The 26,394-nt window shown below is 39.4% G+C and overlaps 1 protein-coding gene across 1 annotated transcript in view; it reads left to right on the plus strand.

Annotated features, from left to right (window-relative positions):
• The window catches only part of dock3 (dedicator of cytokinesis 3), an 821,127-nt gene that overhangs the window by 642,848 nt on the left and 151,885 nt on the right, over nt 1-26,394 (plus strand). Inside the window, exons 21-24 of the mRNA XM_048606243.1 lie at nt 3,119-3,311; nt 7,110-7,237; nt 21,285-21,431; nt 22,929-23,027. Coding sequence (XP_048462200.1) covers nt 3,119-3,311; nt 7,110-7,237; nt 21,285-21,431; nt 22,929-23,027 — 567 coding nt within the window. The remainder of the gene's footprint in view (nt 1-3,118; nt 3,312-7,109; nt 7,238-21,284; nt 21,432-22,928; nt 23,028-26,394) is intronic.

A 26,394-nucleotide genomic window follows, 5' to 3' on the forward strand; every position in this document is an offset into this window, starting at 1 on the left:
GTGGTTGTCTTGTGTTTGGAAAGTGCTGACTAAGAAACCTTGGAAAATTTCTCTAATGCATCCACACTTTTATTCTGTCCTGTACTATGTTGTACTTAGTAATGAGGATCCTACTTCTCAAATTTTCTTTCGGAGGATGTGGACTTCACATGCTACTGTGCATCAGTGGTGGCAGAAGTGAACTTTTGTGTGTGTAGTGCCAATTAAGTGGGCTGTTTTGCCCTAGCTGTTGTCAATCCTTGAGTGTTGTTGGAGCTGCACTCTTCCAGGCAAGTGGGGAACATTCCATCACGCTCCTGAGTTGGACCTTCTAGTCCATGGACAGGTTTTGGGAAATCAGGAGGTGAATTATTCACTTCAGTTCAGTTTCTGGTCAATGGTAACATTCAGGATATCGTTGGTAGGGATTCAGTGAACACCACTGAATGTCAAAGGGCAATACTATATTCTTTCTTGTTAGTAATAGCTATTGCCTGGCACTTGTGTGACATGAATCTTACATGCCACTTGTCAGCCCAAAACTGGTGATGTACAGGTGTAGTGCATTTGGACATGGACTGCTTCAGCATGTGAGGAATCGTGAACTTCACGTACATGGTGAACATTGTGCAATTGTCAGCGAATGTACCCATTTGTGATCTAATGATAGAGTGGAGGACATTGATGAAGTAGTTGAATATGTCTGTGCCTAGGACACTACTGAGGAATTCCTGCAGAGATGTCCTGGAGCTGGGATCACTGACCTTCAACAACTACAGGCATCTTCCTTTGTGCTAGGTATCACTCAAACCAACAGAATACATTCCTTCTGATTCCCATTGATTCTAGTTTCGCTAGTGCTTCTTGACAACAAATGTAGCTTTGATGTCAAGGACAGTCACTGTCACATCACTCTAAAGTTCAGCACTTTTGTGCATGTTTGAACCAAGTCTGTAATGAGGTCAGAAACTATGTGGCCCTGATGGAACCCAAATTAAGTTTCAGTGAGCAGGTTATTGTTAAGCAAGCGCATCTTAGAGCATTTGGCCTGTATCCCTCTAAACCCTTCCTATTCATGTACCCACCCAGATATCTTATAAATGTTGTAATTGTACCCACCTCCGGCACCTGCTCTTACAGCTTGTTCCATACATTCAGCACCCTCTGCAGGAAAAAGTTGCTCCTCAGATCCCTTTTAAATCTTTCCCCTCTCGCCTTAAACTTATGCTGTCTAGTTTTGGACTCCCCTACCATGGGAAAAAGTCTTGATAGCTTCCATCACTTTACTGATGATCAAGTGTACACTGATGGGTTGGTAACTTAGCTGTTTGATTTATCTGCTTTTTGATTACAGGGCATATGTGGGCACTTTTCCACATTCCTAGATGAACACTATTATTGTAGCTGTTTTGGAACAGATCAGTTAGGGGCACAGCATATTCTTGAGCACAAGTTTTCAGTATTATTGTGGAATATTACATTGCCCAGAGCTTATGCAGTGTTCAATGCCTTCATAATTTCTTGATACTGCATGGAGTGAATCAAACAAGCCGAAGACTAGTGTTAGTGATGCTGGGAACATCCAGAAGAAACTGAGATGTAGCATCGACTCAGCACTTCTGGATGAAGACTGCTGCAATGCTTCAGCCTTATCTTTTGCACTCATTGAGGATGAGAATATTTGTGGAACATCCTCCTCCTGAGTGCCAACCATCATTCACGACTAGACATGGCAGGACTGCAGAGCTTAGATCTGATTCATTGGGTGTGGTATCACTTATCTCTGTTTGTCACTTGCTGCTCATGCTGTTTGACACACAAACTTCACCAGTTGTCACGTCACTTTTAGATATGCTTGGTGATGCTCCTGACATGCTTTCCTGCACTTTTCATTGAACTAGGGGTTATCATCTGTCTTAAAAGTAAAGGTAGAGCAGGGGATATGCCAGGCCATGAGGTTTCAGATCATGTTTGAGTATAATTCCTCTGCTGCTGATAACCCACAATGCCTTTTGGATGCCCAGTTTTGAGTTGTTAGATTTGTTTGAAAGCCATCTGATGTGGCATGGTCTTGATGCCACATAACACAATGGAGGGTATCCTCAATGTTAGACAAGACTTAGATTCCATAAGGACTGTGCAATGGTCATTCCTACCAATACTTCAAAAGACAGGTGCATCTTCAGCAGGCAGATTGGTGAGGATGAGGTAAAGTCTGCTTTTACTTCTTGTTGGTTCCCCTATCTAGCAGCCATGTCTTAGGGTTTGACCAGCTCAGTCAGTAGTCCTGCTGCCAAGTAGTTCTTGGTGATGGATGTTGAAGTTCCCCACCCAATGTTACACTAGGTGACAGAAATTGAAGCTTATGTTCTAAGGTTATAACATCTTGTACCTCAAAATGTATAAAACACAGCAAATCAGTAAAATAGAATGTCAGTCCGATTCCAGTAAACCAAAGATTAATAGCAATAGGAGAAGTGATGACCTGGTGGTATTATCACTGGACTGTTAATCAGAGATGCAGATAATATTCTGGGGACCTGTGTTTGAATTGTGCCACAGTGGATGTTGGAATTTGAATTCAATAAAAACAAAATCTGGAATTAAGAGTTTAATGATGACCGCAAATCTATTGTTGAACCATCTGGTTCACTGATATCCTTTAGGGAAGGAAACTGCCATCCTTACCTGATCTGGCCTACATGTCACTCCAGACCCAAGCAATGTGGCTGACTCTTAACTACCCTCTGGGCAATTAGGGATGGATGATAAATGCTGACCTAGCCAGTCATGCCATCCTCTCATGAATGAATAAATAAAAACCTCTTGTATCTTCAGCTTGAACTGGGATAACTGTCATTCTAATCTGGTGTTAAGAGTTTAAGCTTTTTTACTGTTTGTGTGTTCAAACAATTTTGTCTGGCCAAATCAGTATTTTATGTTGTTAGTGTTTCTGAGAATGAATAATTGAACGTGATGAGTGTTTTGTCATATACTTTGCAATGATATTCCAAACTAAGCTGGTATTTGCATTCTGTATGGCTGAATGATTCCATTTAATCTGACATTGTTAGTAGCTCCATGGATTTTATATATGGATGAATTGAGCAGTTTTTCAAAGCTGTTGTTTCTGCTTTAGGCTGCCCTTCTCAATTCCTTCCCAGCAATCTTCGATGAGCTGCTGCAGATGTTTACTGTGCAAGAGGTGGCAGAGTTTGTGAGGGGGACACTGGGCAGCATGCCCAGCACAGTGCACATTGGTCAATCTATGGATGTAGTCAAGCTGCAATCCATCGCACGGACAGTAGACAGTCGTCTCTTTTCATATTCAGGTAAGAGACAGGAACATGCAGGTATATTTAGAGATGGCTATAAATAATAAGCTACATAAAAATAGAACAAGTTGCTTTTAAAAAGTTTAAAGATGTACTTTTCTGGATTGGTGTATATGTTTTGTGGCTATGGGTGATGTTTTCCCAGGCAATGAGGAGAGGGTTTGTGTGCATGGGAAGTTAAAACTTCCTGAAATTGACTTTGGGTCAGGACCCCAATACTAGTTTCCCCTCTTGCTAGTTTTTACAGGGCAAGATTGAAGGCAAGAGATGAAGCTTCTTGGTCTGCCAACTTAAGTAAATTAAGCAACTCATCAAGATCACAGGGGCAAGCAGAACTTTTATAGCAAAACTGAAAAGCTGGAAGCGTGTTGATCAGTTAGATTAAAGTGCTCCAGCCATTCACAGGCGATTGCTATTTTTTTTGAAAGGCATTTAATCTGTTCAATTTCAGCTGTACTTCCCTGCCACCAGTCTTCAACAAATCATGTAAGCAGATTGTGCACCGTCTCCCATACCTTACATCTCTCATGAGAGGCAAGAGCAGAAGCAACATCAACACATGGGATCCAGCAACCTGCCATGAAAACTTGAGCCTCATAAGGTCCTGGTGCTCAGACATGTCAACAGAGCTAATCATCTACTTACATTCTCTGTGCTGAAGCTCTTACCTCCTCATAATTAGACCTTGGTGTCTGCCCTAGGGAGGGACAGATGGCTGTGAAGGCATTTGTGTTGCTGCTGTTGATGTGAGGACTGTGGTTGCTTGAACTAGAAATTCTTCCCTTTAGAGAATGGATGGACCATCCTGTTCACCCTCCTTAATTGATTGTCATTTGAATATTGGAAGCTAATGTTGTGACTCAGTTAAAGAGCCATAACAAATTGTGCAAAGTATTTAATTGTGTTTCCAATTCAAAAATGTCCCTGCTGTTTCAGCAAAGACTGAATCACAAGATTCTGCATGTAGAGCTAGAGTAATTCTGTAGCTAGACCAAATGATCTGATTTTGGGCTATGCAAGCTTTGTACTTTGATGTAGATGGTTAATGTTAGATTTTAGATGTTAGATAACTATGCATACACTGGAGCAGTGCATTTTAAATATTCTAAATTTATTTAATTATTTACTCTTAGTCTCTGCTATCCCCATTCCTGTGAAATAATCCTCAGTGCATTCATGTCATGGAAGTCTTAATCCACCTTAAGGCTGTAAATCTGAACGGCTTCACTTCCAACTGTTTGATTCCACTATTGCCTGCCGGTACTTTGGCAGCTGTGATGAAGATACTAAATGTCTTCCACAGCAAGAGTTCTATGGTCCTAGTAGGTGGAACTCACTGCCACAATCACTTCCCTCCACCAAATTCTTGGCAGGCCCCTTGTCCTCAATCCCAAACAAACTACCAAACCCTGCTTGGTATTTGCATTACAAAGATATGTAGACCTGACTCATTGAAATTTAATACTCAGTTCTTTGACCTGGCAAACCTCCTTGGTGCTTGTTTCTGCTTTCAACAACAGATTATTCCTGTACCTGACAGGTCTTTGCCTTATCTCCAGTGTTATTTGGCTCCCACACCTCCACTTCCCCATAGCCTGTATCCCTTCAGAGCAGATCCTGTGGCTTACAGCAGGCTCATGTTGCAAAGTTGGTATAGTACTTGTGGATTAGAAAGCTGGACGTTAGAAATTGTTTGCAAAATGATAGGGGAGAAGAGTACGTGGCCCCTTTAAAAGATGTTTATTTTTTAGGCTTGGAAATTTAAAAAAGTCTGCAGGCAGCAGCAGATGCACAGTGAATTCTTGAAATTGAAACATTGTATCAGAAGCCTATACTGTTAACAGGGAAAGCAGCATTTTTACCAAGACAACAGGTTTTTGAATTTAGCCAATTAATTTACACCAGACCCCAGAAACAAAAGCCTAATTAAATTTAAATCTGATGGTTTTGACAACATCGGACCATTCCTATTTTAAGAAATTAATAGGCCATCAATGGTATCAGAGAAGAGGGCATTTGAAAGTCAGTGTGAGAGCAACAGTCATCTGTTAAGAGAAGAACTCTCAACAGCCATCAGCTCTAAAGAAAGAGAAAATCACTGAGATCTCTCAGATATCAGAGTAAGCACCATCTCAATAAAGGTAACTATGGCACTCTTCAACTAATATTCCTGACACAAGAATTCAATGGAGGAAGGCATTCCTGACTGGGGGACAGTGGAGAAGACAAAGAACATTCCAGAAGACTTATCCTGGCTGTAATTTTGAGAGATTAAGCTTTTTTTTAATTTAATTAGGTTTATGTAAGTGGGACTTCTATCTATTGGAACAGTATACCACTAGAATTTTGTTTTATTCAGGAATAGTCAATAGTTAACAGGGAATTGTTCAGTTTGTTTGTAGTTCTGTTAATTTGTTAACTGTTAGAGTTAGTTAAATAAATTGTTACTCAGTGATTATAAAGTGAGTATCAGGGATTTGTTTCATTTAACCACTTCTTTAATAGATTACGAGGTGAGCTTCTCTGGGTGTTTTGGTCTTAGTTATCACAGGGAGGTCCACCACGCCTTCGTAACAGTCAGTGCATTCATCTGCAGAAGTTCAGCTTTTCCTCAGTTCCAATGGTGCTGTCTGAGTTTAAGGCCCACAATCCCTCTGTCTCCAGATATGCAGAGTTAAATGTTTAAACGAAGATCTGTAGCTCAGGTTGCAGTTGGAGTTGTTGGTTGGCTCGCCAAGTTGACTGGTTTTCATGCAAACATTTCGTCTCCCTTCTAGGTGACATTGTCAATGCCTTGTAGCCTCCGTTGAAGCGCTGTTGTTCTGTCCCGCTCTGAATTTATACAGTCCGGTCTGTCATGGTGGGCAGTCTTGTTTCCGGTTTTGTACCGTAGTGGTATGTAGATGGGGCCTATTTCAACATATTTGTTAATTGCATCAGTAGTTGAAAACCAGGCCTCCAGGAAATCTCGTGCTTTGTCTTGTAAAGTACTGTAACTTTATCCCAGTTAAATTGATGTCCTTCTATGTCGGAGTGTATTGAAATGAGGGAGAGTTGTTCATGCCATTTTGCTGCGAGTTGGTGTTCATGTATCCTGGTGGCATGTTTCCTGCCCGTCTGTCCAATGTGGTGTTTCTTGCAGTTGCTGCATGGTATTTAGTATATCATATTTGTCCTGCTCATTGTAGATATGGGGTCTTTTGTCTTTGAGAGCAACTGGCAAAGTGTGGCTGTTGGTTTGTGTGCTATCCTTATTCCAAGAGGTCGTAGGAGTCTTGTGATCAGCTCTGATGTGTTTCTAATATAGGGTAGGTTGTTGTTCCGTCCTGCTCTGAATTTATACGGTCTGGAGTCTTGTAGTTAGTTCTGATCTATTTCTAACATAGGGTAGGGTGGCCAGTGTGTTGGGGGTTACGGTGTCTTCTTGGTGTTGTTTATCCACCAATGCCACCCTACCTACGTTAGAAATAGATCAGAACTAACTACAAGACTCCAGACCGTATAAATTCAGAGCGGGACGGAACAACAGTGCTTCAGTGGAAACTACACAGCACTGACTAGAAGGGAGACGAAACGTTTGCATGAAAACCAGTCAGCTCAGTGAACCAACCAACAACTCTATCCAGAGTTCGTTATGAATGTGTTACCTATTTCAGTTATGACTTTGCTTTTCTTATTGCAAGATGACACCTGTTTCCAGTAGGGAATGTGTTTCAACAGCCTAATGTGTTGAAGGACATTGAACGACTGCACAATAGAGGTGTGGCTCAACACACAAACTTCTTTTATTCACAGACTCACGGCGGATCCTGCTACCCGTTGTTCTCCATCACATTCATTTGCACCTGCGGCAGCAGAAGGAGTTGCTCATCTGCTCTGGAATCCTCAGCAGCATCTTTTCTATCATGAAGTCAAGCTCTCTGGTATGCCTCAGTCCTACATAATGGAATGGCAGCAATAGTGTATTTTCACAGAGAATCTTTTGCTAGCTCAAGTCAAGCTAGTTCTTTTGTTTAATTTTCTTGTGTAATATCTCCACTGTCTTTCTCAGCAACTCATCAAAGAATGTCCTCTATTGGTTTTATACAGAGTCTTTGTTTAATTTTTCATTTAGTATGTGTTTATTTTAGAGAAAAGAAAACTGTAAATACTAGAAATCTGAAATTATAAACTGAACATTTTTGTAAATACATCACAGGTCAGTCAGCCAGTCACAGAGCAGTACCACACCCTGAGGCACCATTCAGGCCATAGACACATTTGTTTCCATTGTTTTCCTTCTGCATGTGTCACCTCTTTGAGCAATTTCAAAAACACTTCTCCATGATAATATTGACTTGATAATATATTGCTTTTACATAAAATGACCTAAACTCCCAAAAAAGGTGACCAGAAGATTATAAAGGTTTTTAATTTGATTTTCTTCAGCTGTAAAAAAAAACCTTAATATTTGTATTATTTATTCCCTGTTCAAAACCCTGAGCAGTCAATCTCACTTTAGCATTATAGTCCCACTTGCAAGGACTTTTTCAGCACAAATTCACCTGTCTCAATGTAGGTTAACCATTATCTGGTACTGCAGAATATGTTCTAAACTCTCTTCTATCATCTAACTCCTCTTTTTTTGCCTGTCCTATAAGTTTATAGTTTATTGTCAGTCATCAAACTTCATGAACATGAGGACTTCTGCTTTCAGGTCAGTTGTGAGAAGTTCTGTACTCTTCATTTCACAATCCAATCAATTGAAGCCAAAGCTTATACTTGTACTTTTATGTCTTGTGGGAACTGCAATGGCAGGATCTCTTCTTGCACGTAGCAGGGATTTTATCTTCAGTTTATAACTGATTTCTGATATGACACACTTTCAGACTCAACAATAGTACTTGCTCTGTGTTTTCTAACTTGCCACTCCTTCAAGCATTTGCCAAGCCATGGACATAACCTCTTGGTAATCATCCCGAGATTCAATTAATATTTAACTTAGCAGTGACTTTTACAACATGCCCCACAAATTTTGCATACTCCCCCTAAAGGACATTTCACTCAAGTACCAACTCTGGCTGTTGTTATATCATCGTAGAAAGCAATAACCTGAAACAAAGGAATTCCCAAATAATGCTGATGTTCCATTTTTAAAAATTTTTGCTGTAATATTAAACCTGAAACAACATAAAGTTGATCATACAACTGTTATGATCTGAGCTGATCCTTACTGGAAAGCCAAGCGTCCAGACTGAAATCCAGACTGGATCATTTTTTTTCAGTTTACCAAGATGTTCCTTCACTGAAACACAAGCAATTTGGTTTTGCCAATAAATCAGTTAAGATTATTGCGCAAAAAGAAGAATAAATAGAATAAACCAAGCTATTTACATATAACACAATTTGAAAAATTTTGAAGCACACAGTAAAAATACAATCCTAATAATCCCAACATCATTACTTTACAGTACTCGAATACCAAAGTTTGCTTTTCTATCTCATCTATAGGTTTAATGTAACCATTTCTTTCAGTTCCTAGTTTTTTTCGTTTTATTCATTCACGGGATGAGGTCGTCGCTGGCTAGGCAGCATTTATTGCCCATCCCTAATTGCCCAGAGGGCAGTTAAGAGTCAACCACATTGCTGTGGGTCTGGAGTCACATGTAGGCCAGACCAGGTAAGGATGGCAGTTTCCTTCCCTAAGGGACATTAGTGAACCATTAGACTTGGGTGTTAGGTCCTCCTCCTTAATTAGTCATACTTAGCCTTTCTCAACCTTGTAAAACCCTTTCAGGTTCGAATCAAACACTTCAGGTCTGGAACTTTCAAACTAAAATTCTTAGACCGAAGTAACCTATTTCCTAAGTTTAAACTATCTCCTTTCTTGAGGGGAAACTGTTTCATGCACCTTAACTTCCACCAGAACATCTGTGAACTGAAAAACAAAAGCTTTCCAAGCTATGGATTTTTTTCTAAGGAATTGTTTCCAGATCCTTCTAAACGGAAAGCAGGCTAATGCTCCTCAATGTTTACTGTGTCTGCTTGTAAAACTCTCCCAAATGCAAACATATTCCCAATGTCACCCCAGGGACTCCACCTCATTGGTTTTAAAAAAGTTGTGATTCTAGAAATATTGACAAGCTAATCCTTTATTCATACAAACCAAAATCCACTTGCCAGCAGGTCAAAATCCAAGCACAAAATTAAATGATATTCAAATATATATAAATCACGCAACTTACATCACACAGTGAAGGACAAATTGCATTTTACTCGAATAGACGAATTTCACTGTGAATAGCTGATATCGCATAGATTTCCAGCACAGTTACAAGTACTGTGATACTTCCCAAATAACTGTGGCCCTGTATGCAATCTGACAATACATTCAACTCAGCATACAGTATATAGGGTTTCTCACTTTCTTACTTAATGGATTTGATTTTTGAGTTGCTTTCACTGCGCAATTCTATTCTATCCAAGAGCCTTGGATACAATTAACACCAATAGTACAGTCTTAGAAACCCTAATTAGCTAGGTTCAGGCCAGTCCTGATGATACAAATTCCCCCAGAGAATCTGTTATCCAAACCCCTTAATAAACATTGTTAAACAATCTCTGGCAGAAATGAAACAATAATAATAAAAATTGCCCTATTCACGATCTGTGCTCTAAATCTATCTATTCACTGTAATTGATCTTTCTGATCAGCAAACCCCCATCTCCATGGCAATGTTAAATCACAGCCAAGTATATGGTATTGCATCTTGCCTAAACATTTTCTCCTTAGTAACCTCAAGCTAGGATAATTTGTTAGCAGTCTAATGAACTCATAGTCAGGAATTCATCTTTCCAATGTTAGCTTAGTTTCTCATTGGCTTTAAAGAGATATCTTACAAAGCTTTTTTCCAAGTACTGAGTTCATCATACTGTGAATATGATAGATTTGTCCTGTATGTCATTCTCCTTCATATTACCATTTTCCAGACATTGATTTACTGTATTCTGTTCCTCAGGACCTTCATCACAAAGAACATATGCATTTAAAGCACACGGAACCCTGTTCACTTATATCAATTGCTAGGAGTATGAAATTTTATAATTAATTCTGATGAAAGGGTGAGGAATGAACCTTTTCAAACTTGGAGATCACGTTATTAAGAGTTGTTTTACCATCATAACTTATTACCTTACTGGGCCTTTTAATCCTTTATGACCCTCACTTACAGTACAACAAATTTTCTGAATTTTCCTCATGGATGATCTTACATGGTGCCTCAGTATTCTCTGAATTTTCTTCAAGACCGCAGTCTTGTCTCATGCACATATAGCTTTTAAATGTTTTATAATAATTTATTTCACAAAGTCTGTTGCTGAAATTACTTTCAGTTGAGGCATTCATGACCATAACCATATACTCACATTTCTTTGCACTTGTTATTGGCAAAATGTCTTCCATTATAAGGTAGAAACTTAGCAGGTATCCCAAGTTCAGCCTCTATCCACTTATCTACGATTTTGTCTGTAATAACCCTTTTGTATTTGCAATGTATTATTCTAGAAATACAATATCTGACTGCTAGGTCTATAAAATATAGAATGAACATAATTTCTGGCTTTGTCCCATTCCTTTTGATATGTGACAATTTGCTTGCTTAAATATCTGCCAATGGAAGTCTTGCAGTAAGACATGGCAGTATCTCTTAACACGTAATAATGATTTCATATTACCCACTAATCTCTTCTGTTAGCCTTGTGTACTGTTCATTATCAAGAACGGCAGGATGGGATTTTTAATCTTTGATGTAAAGGTGAGCAAATTGTCCACAAACTTAGATATTTCTTTTTGATTTCTATTTTGTCAGTAAAAGGATGAAGTGGATCTGGCAGATAAAGTTAAAGATAATCCCAAGAGATTCTATGGCTATATTAAGAGTAAGAGGGTGGCTAGGGAGAGAATAGGTTCCCTTAAAGATCAGCATGGCCGCCTATGTGTGGAGCCCCAGGAGTTGGAGGAGATTTTTAATGAATATTTCTCCTCAGTGCTTACTGAGGAGAAAATCATGGATGCTAAGGACATAAGGGAAACAAGTAGGGATGTTTTGGACCACACATTATACCAGAGAGGAGGTGTTTGCAGCCTTGAAGCACATTGATGTGGCTAAATCCCCTGGGCCTGATCAAGTCCATCCTCGGACATTGTGGGAGGCTAGGGAAGAAATTGCAGAGACCCTTGCAAAGATTTTTTCTTCATCTTTAGTCACTGGTGAAGTTCCGGAAGACTAAAGGATGGCTAATGTTGTTCCATTGTTTAAGAAAGGTAGCAAAGACAAGCCAGGAAACTACAGGCCAGTAAGCCTGAAATTAGTAGTAGGCAAGTTATTGGAGAGGATTCTGAGAGACAGGATCAACCAACCTTTGGATAGTCAGCATAGATTTGTGCATGGGAAGTCGTGTCTGACAAATCTTTTAGAATTTTTCAAAGGTGTAACCAAGAGGTTTGATGAGGATAGGGCGGTGGATGTTGTCTATATGTACCTTAGTAAGGCCTTTGACAAGGTCCCACGTGACAGGCTGGTCATTAAGGTTAAATTGCATGGGATACAGGAAAAGTTAGCTAAGTGAATTCAAAATTGACTCGATCGTAGGAAACAGAGGGTGATGATTGAAGGTTGTTTCTCAGACTGGAGTCCTGTGACTAGTTGTATACCACAGGGGTCGATGCTGGGACCTTTGTTATTTACATACATGATCCGGATGTTAATGTACAAGGCAAGATAAGCGTGAGGTGTTGCACTTTGGAAAGTCAAACTAAGGTAGGATTTACACAGTAAATGGTAAGGTCCTGAGGAGTGTTGAGGAACAGAGGGACTAGGAGTACAAGTACATAGTTCATTGAAAGTGATATCACAGATATACAGGGTGGTGAAGAAGGCATTTAGCATGCTGGCCTTCATTGGTTGAGGCACTGAGTGTAGGAGTTAGGATGTTATTGTTACAGTTGTATAAGTCATTGGTGAGGCTGCACTTGGAGTATTGTGTACAGTAAGGTTTTGGAGTAGATTTGTAGCTCGGGTTGTGGGTGTTGAGGTTGGTTGGCTCGCCGAGCTGGTTTCTTGTATCACAGACGTTTCGTCACCATGCTGGGTAACATCCTCAGTGCTGCACTGAGGATGCTACCCAGCATGGTAATGAAACGTCTGCAATATTGTGTACAGTTTTGGTCACCCTGTTGTAGGAAAGACGTAGTTAAACTGGAAAGTGTGCAAAGAAAATTTACAAGGATCTTGCCAGGACTAGTAGGCCTGAGTTATAGGGAGAAGTTGGCCAGGATAACACTTTATTCCTTGAAATGTAGGAGAATGTAGGGTGACCTTACTGATTTGCACAAGATCATGTGGAGCATAGTTCGGATGAATGCATAAAGCCTTTTTTCCAGGGATGGGGAATTGAAAACTAGAGGGCATAGGTTTAAGGTGAGGGGAGAATATTTAAGAAGGACCTGAGGGAAAACTTCTTCATGCAGAGAGTGTGCATATTTGGAAAGGGCTGCTAAAGAAAGTGGTTGAGGCAGGTACAATAGCAATATTTAAGAAAACATTTGGATAGGTACATGGATGAAAAGGGTTTGGAGGGATACGAACCAAATGCAGGCAATTGGAACTAGCTGAGTGGGCAGCATGGACCAGTTTGGGCTGAAGGGTCTGTTTCCATGCCGTATTACTCTATGACTCTATGACTGTCTGAGTTAGATGACCTCTATCTTTTTGAAAAAGGTGGTACGTTTCAAGGATCTTGTTAAAGAAGAAATGTGCAGTACAGTGGAGGAAAAGTTTTAAGAGAAAATTCTAGAGCTTAGGCCCAAGGCAACTGAAAATATGACAACCGACGATGGAGTGATTAAAATTGGGAATATTCAAAGGGCCTGAAAGCATCAAAGATTTGAGGAGTTAATAGAGACAAGGAAAGAAAAGACAATGGAGAGATTTGAAAGCAAGAATTAAGAATGCTTAAATTATTTAAAAGCATTAAAGTCATTTGAAATTAAAATCTTTAAAGGCAGTTAGGTTGCTTGAATGAGCCAGTAGGTGTCAGTGCTCACAGGGATGACAGATGGATAGGAGTTGGTGCAAGTTAACACAGAAACAGCATAGTTTTGGATGACTTCAAGTTGTTACATTGGAAAATGTAGAACCCCAGCCAGAGATGCAATTGAATAATAAAGTCTAGACATAACAAGGTGAAATGAAGGCTTCATTAAAGGTTAGCTGAGGCAGGTGTGGTCAGGTGAGCTTAGATAGGTGGAAAAAAATGATCTTGGTAATGATGTGAATATGTGGTCAAATGCTCCTCTCCAGGTTAGGTATGACACCAAGATTGGAAACAGTCTGGTTAAGTTTCAGACAGTTGTCAAGTAGAGGGATGGAATTGAAAGCAAGTGAGAGGAGTTTGGAACAGTAACCTAAAACAATGGCTTTACTCTTCAAAAATTTAATTGGAGGACATTTCTGCTCATCCAGGATTGGATATCGGAGAAGCCGTCTAATAACTCAGCAACGGTGGAAGAGTCAGGAAAGATGGTAGTGAGGTAAAGCTGGCAGTCATCGGCATACATGTGAAAAGCTAACATTTGTGTTTTTGGATACTGCCAAATGACGGCATACGGACGAAACATTGGATGCCAAGTATAGATCCTTGTGGGGATACTAGATATAACAGTACGGAAGAAGAGAAAAAAAACATTGGAATTGGCACTCTGGCTATAATTAGACGAATAGCAGTGAAACCAGACAGACAGAATATCTCATATTGGGTGAAGATGGTGGAAGGAGTTGTGTCAAAGGTTGCAGACGGGTCAAGTAGGATGGGAGCAAAAGCAGAGTTACTGGAAAAGCTCAGCAGGTCTGGCAGCATCTGTGAAGGAAAAAACAGAGTTAACATCTCAGGTCCGGTGACCCTTCCTCAGAACCTCTGAAACGTTAACTCTGTTATTTCCTTCACAGATGCTGCCAGACCTGCTGAGCTTTTCCAGCAACTTTGTTTTTGTTCCTGATTTACAGCATCCGCAGTTCTTTCGGTTTTCAAGAAGGATGGGAGGACTGGTTTACCTTTGTCAGAGTCAAATAGGATATTAATTATAACTTTGAGAAGAGCTGTTTCAGTACTATAGCAAGGGCAGATGCTGGTTTGGCGAAATTCAAACATGGAATTCCAAGAACTTTCTGAACAGATTTGAGAGGTGACAGCATATTCAAGAAGGCATTCCTGACAGAAGAATTCGCCGGAGAAGACACAGAACATTCAGAAGCTACAACCTAACTGTCATTTCGAAAGACTAAATTCTAATTTTTTTAAATTTTATTTTATGTAAGTGGGCGTTGTATTTATTGGAACAGCATATCATTACAATCTTGTTTTATTTGGGAATAGTTAGTAGTTAGAAGGGATTTATTATGTTTGTTAATAGTTTAATCAATGTGTTCACTGTTAAAGTTAGATAAATAAATTATTACTTGTTGATTATAAAGTGACTGCCAGGGGTTTCTTTTATTTAACCACTCTTTATAACAGATTGGGGGCTCTTTTAACAGATTATAGAGCAAGGCGCGCCTCTCTGGCTGTTTCAGTTTTAGTTATCAGAGTGCTGGGTTGGGGGGAGGGGGAGTTGGCCTCCGCTTTTTAACAATTGGGATAGTTTCTGTTTTCATGATCACATACAGAAGATGGTAGGGTTGGAGCTTGGAAGGAGATGTGGATAGGGAATGAGAGTAGAAAGTTATTAGAGATGGGCTTATCTGTTATTGATATGATAGAACAAGCGAGACCACTTGAGATGGCAAGGTTAAAAGGATGACTGTGATTATGAGTTGGTGGAGTTTAAATAAATGAAGACATTTAATGTGGATAAGAAGAAGATAATTCAGAGAGGAGAGAAAGAATACAGTGAGTTGAGGTGGTAGTTCAAATCTCCATAAAAAATAAGTGATTTGATAGAACATGAAGGAAGAAAGCAGTACAGATATCTAAGTGAGCAAATTTTTTCAAACTTGGGAGGGGAGTAAAAAATGAAGATTTTGGTTCAGAGGTAGATCAAGATGATATGGTCAAAGAAGGAGAAAGTGCCAGAGAATTAGGCAGTCAAACCATTTATATCTGGTGATAAAAGTGAAACCACCAACTGTGGTAATCTCACTGGGACAGGTATTAGAAGATCTAAGCAGAGAAGCTTAAGGGTAAAGATATCATCACCCTTCCTATGTTTCTGTAATGGCCATGATATCAATTCAGAGATCCATTGTTATTTCATAGATAGCAAGGCCTTGTTCCTAAGTCAACAGACATACCAGGGGTAGATGTTAGAACGGCTTTGACAACTGTTCTAATATTTGAATCCACATGTTCAGCAAGGGAATGAGTGAGTTGGACAGGAATGAGATTACCATGGTTAGCACTAGATAATGAGAGACATCAAAGTTTTTTTGGGGGGAATGGGCAGATACAGTAATGTCTTGACAGGATAACCTGCAGATCAGTTGACTTTCCAACAATAAATACCTTATCATACTCCATGTTTTTCATTTATGCGTTTTTCATGGAGAAATAACTCAACAGGGCAAATACCTCACTGGAGGCAATGGCATTACTTTTAAAATTGAATTTACATGGGATTGTTTTTACTTTTACATGGAATTATAATTGTCTTTAGTGTCCTAAAACTGGCCATCACCAAACCTAAGGTTTTATATCTCTTAATCCTTCATCAATTCTCACTACTTAATGAGCTAAATTAATATTTTAACCAATCTGTTCATGTACTTTTGTACTACAAGTAATATCTAGTACTGCACAGTTAAAGGAGTATGTGACTAACACATTATCATAGGACTGAACCTCCCTGTGACCAGTTTGATTTGTTCAAATTCATCATTATCTTCATCCTTTTGCTCAGAATTCTCTTAATAGGATGTCATTTTGAGGACCCTGCCTCTTCACTTTGAAGAGTTAATCACAACAATGCTTCAAATCAATACTTCAAATCATATCTGAAGCAACTATTGTGTGTTTCTAGTGTATTCCTTGGATTTATGCAGCTATTATTTATGTTCCAGGTCTTCTGCTGTAATTCTCAGATCTGCCAAAGGTCCTATCTGTTCTGAAGGCTGAACACCAGATAAAGTTATTTGCCTCTTCATTTGAGACACCTTAGCACAATTCAGCAATTTAAACACTGTACTGATCAAGGAATCCCCAAATTTAATTTTCTCAAGTGTTTATGTAATTAGTTAAAATTTATGGTGGTCATGGAATAGCCTTTAGTTTTCTAAAATCAATCAAATCTGCCCATGCCTCATAGGTGATAAACAAATTAACTTTCTTGTAAATTTCCTCCAAGAGCTCAAATAAAAGGTCTGAATCTTTCTTACTATCCTATTAATAGGTATCCATCTTGCAAAATATTTCTGATTTTACTTCTAGGAAGTGTCAAGGCCATGCCTTGGTTCCTGCCTTGATAGGCAGAAAAATCTTCACTCATCCACTTTATTCTTTTACTGTCATATGGTTCAGCTTCTGAAAATTTCACAGAGAGTACTCATACCCTCAACAAATTACAATTCCTTTCTGTCATTTTCCATAATATTAACTAGGCTTTTAGTTTTCTAGATTTTACTTTCGTCTGATTGTTTTCTCTTAGTTTCCATCCTTTACATTTAGAAAACCATTTTCTGCTGTTCTATTAAAATCTTGAAAGCCAGCCAGCGAAAAATAGAACTGAAACCAGTCTTGTAAACATTGTTTTAAAGACATACACATTACAGATTTGCAGCTCCTAATCCAAAAATCACAGTTTTAGTCTGTTTCTATGTGTAGGAGCACAAGTTAATGATCACTGCTTGGAAACAATTAAATCCAATTAATGAACAGTTGACAAAGAAAAAGAACTGCAGATACTGGAAATCAGAAACAGAAATGGAAATTGTTGGAAAAACCTAGCAGGTCTGACAGCATCTGTGGAGAGAAAGCACAGTTAATGTTTCAGGTCCAGTGACCCTTCTTCAGAACTGGACTGTTCAGATCACCTCTCATTCTTCTAAAATCAGTCAATAGCAACCCAACCTGTATAGCATTTGCTCATAAGAGAATCTCTCTATACTAGGATCATACTAGTGAATATTTTCTGAACTGTTTCCAATGAAACAATATCTTTCCTTAAATAAGTGGACCGAAGTTCCTCACAGTGCTCCAGATGTGGTCTCCCCAGTACCTTGTACAGTTGCAGTAAGAAAGAATGCCCTATTTATACACCAACATTCCATTAGCCTTTCTGAGTACTGCTGCACCTGTGTGCTAGCTTTCTGTTTTTCATGAACAAGTACCCCCAAATCCCTTCTGTTATATTTTTCTGCAGTTTTTCTCCATTTAAATTATATTCTGTTCTTCTATTCTCCCATCCAAAATGAACAACTTCACACTTTTCCCACAGTATACTCATTTGCCAACTTTTTTCCCTATTTACTTAACCTGTTTAAATATGTATGATCCAAGGGAGACCTTGCAAGTACTGAAGTGAATAGGAAACCTGGTGTTGCAGAACATGCATCACAGCCACAACATCACTGGCAGAGTTTCTAATGGCATTGTTCTTAAACCAGCTATCTTAAGATCTTTAGCTGCGATATTCTCTCCATCTTATAAATGGTGGCTGATCATTCTACAATGTTAGGAATCAACAGCCCATACCAGCCTAAAAAAGCTTAGACAATTTGAAGCTTGGCTGACAAGTAACATTTACACCACCTAAAAACTGAACAATATCCATTTTCAGCATGAAAAAAATGCAATGTGACCTTCAATTGCACTGTCATTTTGCTGAGGCTTTTGCTCTTAAAATGCTGTGGTCATTACTGACTAAGAATGTCATTGAATCAACTATATCAATACTATGGCCATGAAAGAGAAAGAGATTCTAAATAATCTACAATAAGTGGTTTGACATCCGATCCATCAATGTCTTTCTAGCATCTACACAATGCAAATCAAGAGTGTGATGGAATGAATAGGCACAGCTGCAACAAAACTCTTAAGAGGTTCAACATCATTCAGGACAAACAGTCCAACTGAACTTGCCCACTAAACTTATTATCCAACCTTTGTAACACATCTAAACTGTGGCTGCAATATATATTGTCTACACATTGCACTGCAGCATCATGCCAAGCTTGCTTCGTGAGTATATCGCAGCCATATGACTTCTGCTACTAAGAAGGACAGGGTCACAGACTGTCCTGATTTAGATATATTTTGTGACTTCATCACTGATAGGCTAAAATCTGGAAATTGTCTACTTAATGCAATCTGGACTTGAGCAATTCAAGGAAACCCCCCACCACCTCCAGCACCACCATCACAACCATCACAACCATCACAACCACCACAATAGGATTCACCATCAATGCAATCTTATTAGAATTAACCACATCCTACAAACAAATTTTGTAAATTCTTCGGCTGCTCACAGTATCTGCTGGATTATAAGATGCTAAATATCATTAAACTGTCTGAGCTAAACCACTTACTTACAATTAAACAAGAACCTTGGAAGCAAAAGAGAACAGAGGCAAAAATATTAAACTATTCAAACTGGTAATAGTTCATAAAGGGTTGAGCTATCCTTTTAAGATTGCTGCTTTCAGTTTTCGTTCTACAGTTTTTTTTTTAAATAATCATATAAGCCTTCTTAACTATCTTGATAAACACAATGTAGTCTCAAAGGTTCTCCTCTGAGATGAGTTGACGAACATAGAATTTATGAGCTTTAAATTCCCACAGAGCTCATTATGGCCTTGTCAGGACTGAAAACTTACCATTCAGATGCAAAATTTTTATCTGCCTGACCTGCTTGAGGTAGTTCTCTTTCCATATAGAAATCAACCAAACAGAATGATTAATAGCTTTCATATCTTTATAGACAATGACATAACTACATGCAAAAGCTGTGTTTCCTTTCCTTGGTTTCAAATACATATATTAAAACAGAAATAGACCATAAGATATGAGAGCAGGATTAGGTCATTCAGCCCAATGAATCTGCTTCGCCATTTGATCATGGGTAATATGTTTCTCAACCCCATTCTCCTGCCTTCTCTCTGTAACCCTTAATCCCCTTACTAATCAAGAACAGACCTATCGCTGCTTTAAATACACTCAGCGACTTCACCTCCGCAGCCCTCTGTAGAACTCTGAGTCCCAAAGAGCCATCACCCTCTAGTTGAAGAAATTCCTCATCATTTCAGTTCTAAAGTGTTGTCCCTTCACCCCGAGTCTGTGCCCTGGGTGCCTACTAGTGGAGACATTTTCTCTACATACATTCTATCCAAGCCTCTCAGCATCCTGTAAGTTTCAGTCAAATCCCCCTCATCCTTCTAAACTCCATCAAGTACAGACCCAGAGTCCTCATATTACAAGCCCTTCATCCTCAGGATCATTCTTGTAAACCTCTTCTGGACACTCTCCATGCCAGCACATTTTTCCTTGGATACAGGGCCTAAAACTGCTCAGAATATTCCAAATCCAGTCTGACCAGAGCCCTTTACAGCCTTAGCAGTACATCTCTGCTCTTATTTTCTAGCCCTCTTGAAATGAATAACAAGATTGCATTTGTCATCCTAACCACTAACTGTACCTACATGTTAACCTTAAGTGAATCATGAACTAGGACTCCTGAGTCCATTTGCATTTCAGATTTCCAAAGCTTTTCCCCATTTAAAAAATAGTTTACACCTCTAATTTTCCTACCAAAATGTATAACCTCACACTTTGCCACATTGTATTCCATCTGTAACTTCTTTGCCCATTCGCCTCGTATGTCCAAGTCCTTGTGTAGCCATCGTGCTTCCTCATCACTACCTGTCCCTCCACCTATCTTTGTGTCATCTGCAAACTTAGCAACAACATCCACTGGCTGTCCTTTGTCTAACTTGTTTTGTTACCTCCTTAAAGAATTCTAATGGATTTGTCAGGCATGACCTGCCCTTGACGGAGCCATGCAACTCCCGCCCTATTTTACCATACTCTTCCACAAACGCAATTCTTAATAATGGACTCTAATATCTTAGCAATAACCACGGTCAAGCTAACTGGCCTCTAGTTTCCTGTTTCTTGCCTTCCTCCCTCTTGAAAAGGGCTCCTGCATCATCCTCCCTTTAGAATGTTTCTTCTTCCTTAGGATGAATTTCTGCTGTGTCTTTCAAATTACCTACAGAAACTCCTGCCATTGCTGCTCCACCATCTTTCCTTCCAATCAACTTTGGCCAGCTCCTCCCTCATGTTTTTGCAATTGTGATACCATTACATCAGGTTCAGTCTTCTCCCTCTCAAACTGCAGGGTAAATTCTGACATATTATGGTCACTGCCCTCTTGGGGTTCCTTCACCTTCAGCACCCTAATCAAGTCTGCCTCATTACACATCACTACATCCAGAATTGCATGTTCCCTAGTGGGGTCTACCATAAGCTGCTCCAAAAATACCATCTCCTAGACACTCTAAATATGAGTACAAATATGTATGAGCCTGCTCAGCATGCGTCACAAATTTGTTCACAATTTTAATCATGGTGATTCCAATCAAATAGAATGTTCTATTTTCTAATTTGTGACCAATATTCCTGCATAAATTGCAAAGATTGTTTGCCTCTGGTTTATCATTAACAAAGAAGCAGTCTCCTTTTTAAACCTTAACTACTTAATCTGTTCATTAACAATAACAATTGACATTTACACACCACATTTATGGCAGCAAAACATCCCGTAACACTTCATAGGAACATTATCAAAAATAATTTAAAAATGAAAGAGTTTCTCATTATGTTAAAACTTGCTGTTAGTAGACCACGAATGTTACAGTACTAGGTAACTTGCTAAGAATCATTATCTCACAAATCTTATATATGTGCTTCTGATGTATTAACTGTCATTGTGCTGTGGTCCAGGAGTGCTCAGTGTCAGAAGAGGTGGAGATGATGGTTGAGAGCCTTCTTGACGTCTTGCTACAGACTCTGCTTGCTATTATGAATAAGTCCCAGATGGCGGAGGCGGTAAGAGGACAGCGTTGCCCACAGTGCACGGCAGAGATAACTGTTAGTAACTAACGATCCTTTTTAATAGTTCTCACCCATGCATGGATTTCTCCCTCCCGCCTCCCAAACCCACATCCCACAAGCCTTTCTGACTGCAAGACTGTGTATGAATTCAAAATCTCATGTTTGTACTTCATCTACACTCCATATTTGGGTATGTTTAGATTGACTGCATTCTAATACTTGAAGATGCATTGTTATCTGACAGGATCCAAGGAGTTAAGCCATGATTTTTGTCATCAGGCAAGCATGATTTTTATGATGCAATATAGTTGGTTGATAATGAGAAATTATTTTGTTTCAACGTAATATTCTTTAAATTATTTTTCCTGGAATACTTGTACCCCAAGTACAATAAAGAGCTGGTCATTCTATAAACGAGTGATCCTTTGGTGTTCATATAAAATTAGAAAGCACTCATTGGGCAATTTGATGACAATGCCTCTTTAAGCAATAAATCATCTGGAGAACGATAACGATTGGGTGCACATTTCTGTAATGTTTACCAGACTTCCTAAAAAAAAATTGATTAATCTACTGTTGTTGTATTTGGATAAAAGTTTGACATTGATTTCATGATTGACTTCCAGTTATTCCCCTGACCTAAATGTGTTAAATGACAGCTGAACAATTTTTACAAAATTAGTATAAGCAAAAATTGTAGGCTGGCTGCTTTTATAAAGTCCACAAAGCTAAGTATAGATGCAGGAAACCACTCAACCCAATTAGTTCATCCTTCCATAAAAATGTACTATCCCCATATTTTTCCCTTTCTTAGCCCAGGGCTTCTGAAACCAATTATAGCACTGTGACTGCTGCCTTGGAAACAGTCAGCCAAGTACAAACCTCAGACTGCATTTTGGACCCATCTGTTCAGTATAGCTGAGATGACAAGGTGTAGAGCTGGATGAACACAGCAGGCCAAGCAGCATCAGAGGAGCAGGAAAGCTGACGTTTCGAGCCTAGACCCTTCTTCAGATTCTCCAGCATCTGCAGTTCCTACTATCTCTGTTCAGTGTAGCTTTATGCTTAACTGTATCAGTGGGGAAACTTAAGAATAATAGATATTTTTAAAAACAGCAAAATAAATTAAATGAAATAAATGAAAGTGTGTTTGTTCCCTTTTGATACTGTCCTGGGATTAAGTAACATTTCCTGCAATAAGCAGCCTCCTATTTTTCACTTCAAATAAGAATAAGTTTCTTTCTCATTACATTCCTCCCAGGGCGTGGAGACTAAGATTGGAGAGCTGTGAAATAGGGAAGACTAACTCCCCATGCCTCAAACGTCAGTTGAGCTGGAGCCCTTATGACCTACTAAATACAGTGTTTTTTATGCAGTTTATCAAAGATGTGGCATGTAATTGCATAATAAATCCATAAAACTCTATGTGCGTCATTGTCTTGCTACAACCATTTCAACCCCTTTGACTGGGTGTACCATATGCTGTGTCATGATCTCAGACACTGATGGTTACACTTTGCTCTGGTTCCCTAGGGGGAGTATGTAACCTGTCTACTGTCCCTACTTCGGCAAATGGCAGATAACCACTATCAACAATTGCTTGATAATTTCCAGAGCAAGGAGGAGCTCAAGGTAAAAATAATTTGACTTTCAATCTTCTGTGAGTAGCTTAAGTGAAAATATAGGTATTAGAAAAAGCAAGATCACCTCAATGTTCTCCAGCCCCTGGGAATAAGCTCTGATCAGCATTTTGCACACTCAAAGCATGGTACTGGATTGTCCTTTTAATTTTGTTTCCATTGTGTGTCATTCTTTGGAATAATATAAACCCCATGGAGATCAATCATAGGGAACAAGTTTCTTACATTTAATCTTAAGCATATACCAGATTTATACAGTTGCATATTCTTGTTGGTTCCTGAGTACCAGGCCACTTCTAATACGAAGTGCAGACATTGGGAGAATCATGTATCCATCTGTAATATCAGCCAGCTGTAAGAAAAAAATTGAATAGTTTGAACCCAATTCCAAGTGTGGACCCATATCCACAGCAAAAGCCAATGCCTAGAATTATTACACGATTATCAATTGCACTCAAAAAGATCATTATTGGCTTTATGGCATTGGGAAGGGGGGAATGTGGTGGTTGTAGATCTTTCCTAAATTTTGGATTGAGGATAGTTGTTGGGAAATTTACTGTGTATCTGGCCAGTGTTATAATCAGGTGTGAAGGGTTCAAGTAGCTCCCCTCTTTTTCTACATATCTCAGATTTTTTGAAAAGGGTATATTTGCTGGTTCTGTAGGTATCTAACTGTTTACACACTACAATTATAAAAGAACCAAACAGACAGGCTTTATTCAGTTTTACAAAAGAAGTTAAGTTCAATGTACTTGATCCTATCTAAGTGTAAAAAAAAAATACACTCACAATTACTTTGTAAACCATTTACAAAATGAGGAAGGATAGATTAATTGAACTAGAGTCCAGAGAAATAACAGGGGTACAAAACAGAAGTTTCTGGAAAAACTGGAAATAAAAGTGGTATACAGTTTGTGGACCTTGATGACTTGGCGGGCTTCAGAATGAGTTTTGTGGTTTTGCTATTTCCTTGGTGGATGCAATTTAATGATGTAGCTGGCTGATATGGCTTTTCTTCTAGAGACAGTATTGCAGTCTCTGTCTGCAGCAGATGCGTCCCTGACTGGTCACCATTTTCAAGCAGGGTTCTAAAATTTGTAAGGTGGGTTGAAAAAAGGGGAAGGATGGAGGGACCCCAGTTGGGTTTTCCCTTATCAACATCTCAGCTATTTGTCCTGTTACTGCAGAAAAGGCAGAACACGCACAGAATCCTGTTGTTTCTGGATCATTGCACAGGGATTCAAACATGGCTATTACTCTTTTATTCCATCTTGTGACATATTATGTTCGTTTCTAGGGATCACCTACCCAGCCAGGATGCCATTGCTCAAGCGAACAGGTTCCAGCATACAACTCTTATAGCTTGACTGGAAACCCTGTCTCATGCAGTGTCCCATTGTCCAAGCAATAGGTTAACCAGTTCATCTCTACCAGTTGAGTACCTTAGGTGATTGCCTTGATTCCTTGCTAAAGGGAACAGGATATGAAGCTCAATTAAATTCTCCTAGTTATGTCCTTGATGGTTCTTTGAGACATGGTGCCTCGGCCTCATTGGATGAGACTGTGGGAATAGGGTTATGCAAATTGGATAGCCATCGTTGACTCTGAGCTCAAGTCATATTTTAATCTCTGTTTTTGAAAAAAGGTTGATTTCAGGTTTTTATCCATAGAATAAAAATCATTATTGACATAAAGCATGTTTACATGACACCAACAATATGCATAACAGTCAAAATGCAAAAACAGTTCCAATAAATTGTTCCATTCTTTAGCAGTGACGTTTCCCCTCTGACTGCACATAGAACATAAAACAGTACAGCACAGTACAGGCCCTTTGGCCCACGATGTTGTGCCGACCTGTCATCCTACTCTAAGATCAAACTACCCTGCATACCTTACATTTTACTATCATCCATGTGCCTATCCCAAGAGTCGCTTAAATGTCCCTAATGTATCTGACTCCACTACCACTGCCGGCAGCGCATTCCACGCACTTACCACTCTCTGTGTAAAGAACCTACCTCTGACATCTCCCCTATACCTTCCTCCAATCACCTTAAAATTATGCCCTCTTGTAATAGTCATTTCTGCTCTGGAAAAAATTCTCTGGCCATCCACTCTATCTATGCCTCCCATCATCTTGTACACCTCTATCAAGTCACCTCTCGTCCTTCTTCACTCCAATGAGAAAAGCCCTAGCTCCCTCAACCTTTCCTCGTAAGACCTGCCCTCCAGTCCAGGCAGCATCCTGGTAAATCTCCTCTGTACCCTCTCTAAAGCTTCCACATCCGAACACAATATTCCAAGTGTGGTCTAACCAGGGGTTTATAGAGCTGCAGCATAACAACATGGCTCTTATACTCAATTCCCCTGCCAATGAAAGCCAATACACCATACACCTTCTTAACAACCCGATCAATTTGGGTGGCAACTTTGAGGGATCTATGGACGTGGACTCCAAGATCCCTCTGTTCTTCCACACTGCCAAGAATCCTGCCATTAACCCTGTATTCTGCATTCAAATTTGACCTTCCAAAATGAATTACTTCACACTTTTCCAGGTTGAATTCCATCTGCCACTTCTTTGCCCAGCTCTGTATCCTGTCAATGTCCCATTGCAACCTACAACAGCCCTCCACATTATCCACAACTCCACCAACCTTTGTGTCATTGGCAAACTTACTAACTCGCCCTTCCACTTCCTCATCCAAGTCATTTATAAAGATCACAAAGAGCAGAGGTCCCAGAACAGATCCCTGTGGAACACCACTGATCGCTGAGCTCCAGGCTGAATGCTTTCCATCTACTACCACTCTCTGTCTTCTATTGGACAGCCAATCCTGTATCCAGACAGTCAAATTTCCCTGAAGCCCATGCCTCCTTACTTTCTGAATGAACCTACTTTGGGGAACTTTATCAAATGCCTTGCTAAAATCCATATACACCATATCCACTGCTCGACCTTCATCAATGTGTTTTGTCACATCCTCAAAGAATTTAATAAGACTTGTGAGGTATGACCTGCCCCTCACAAAGCCATGCTGACTATTTCTAATCAAACTGTGCTTTTCCAAATAATCATAAATACTATCTCTCAGAATCCTCTCCAATAATTTGCCCACCACAGAACTAAGATTGACTGGTCTGTAATTCCCAGGATTATCCCTATTCCTTCCCTTGAACAAGTGAATGACATTTGCCACCCTCCAATCTTCTGGTACTACTCCAGTGGACAGTGAGGACGCAAAGATCATTGCCAAAGGGGCAGCAATCTCTTCCCTCGTTTCCCGTAGAAACCTTGGATATATCCCATCTGGCCCAGGGGACTTATCTATCCTCATGTTTTTCAAAATTTCTAG

Source organism: Rhincodon typus, chromosome 16 (assembly GCF_021869965.1).
Source record: "Rhincodon typus isolate 14 chromosome 16, sRhiTyp1.1, whole genome shotgun sequence".
NCBI classification, from domain to species: Eukaryota; Metazoa; Chordata; class Chondrichthyes; order Orectolobiformes; family Rhincodontidae; genus Rhincodon; species Rhincodon typus.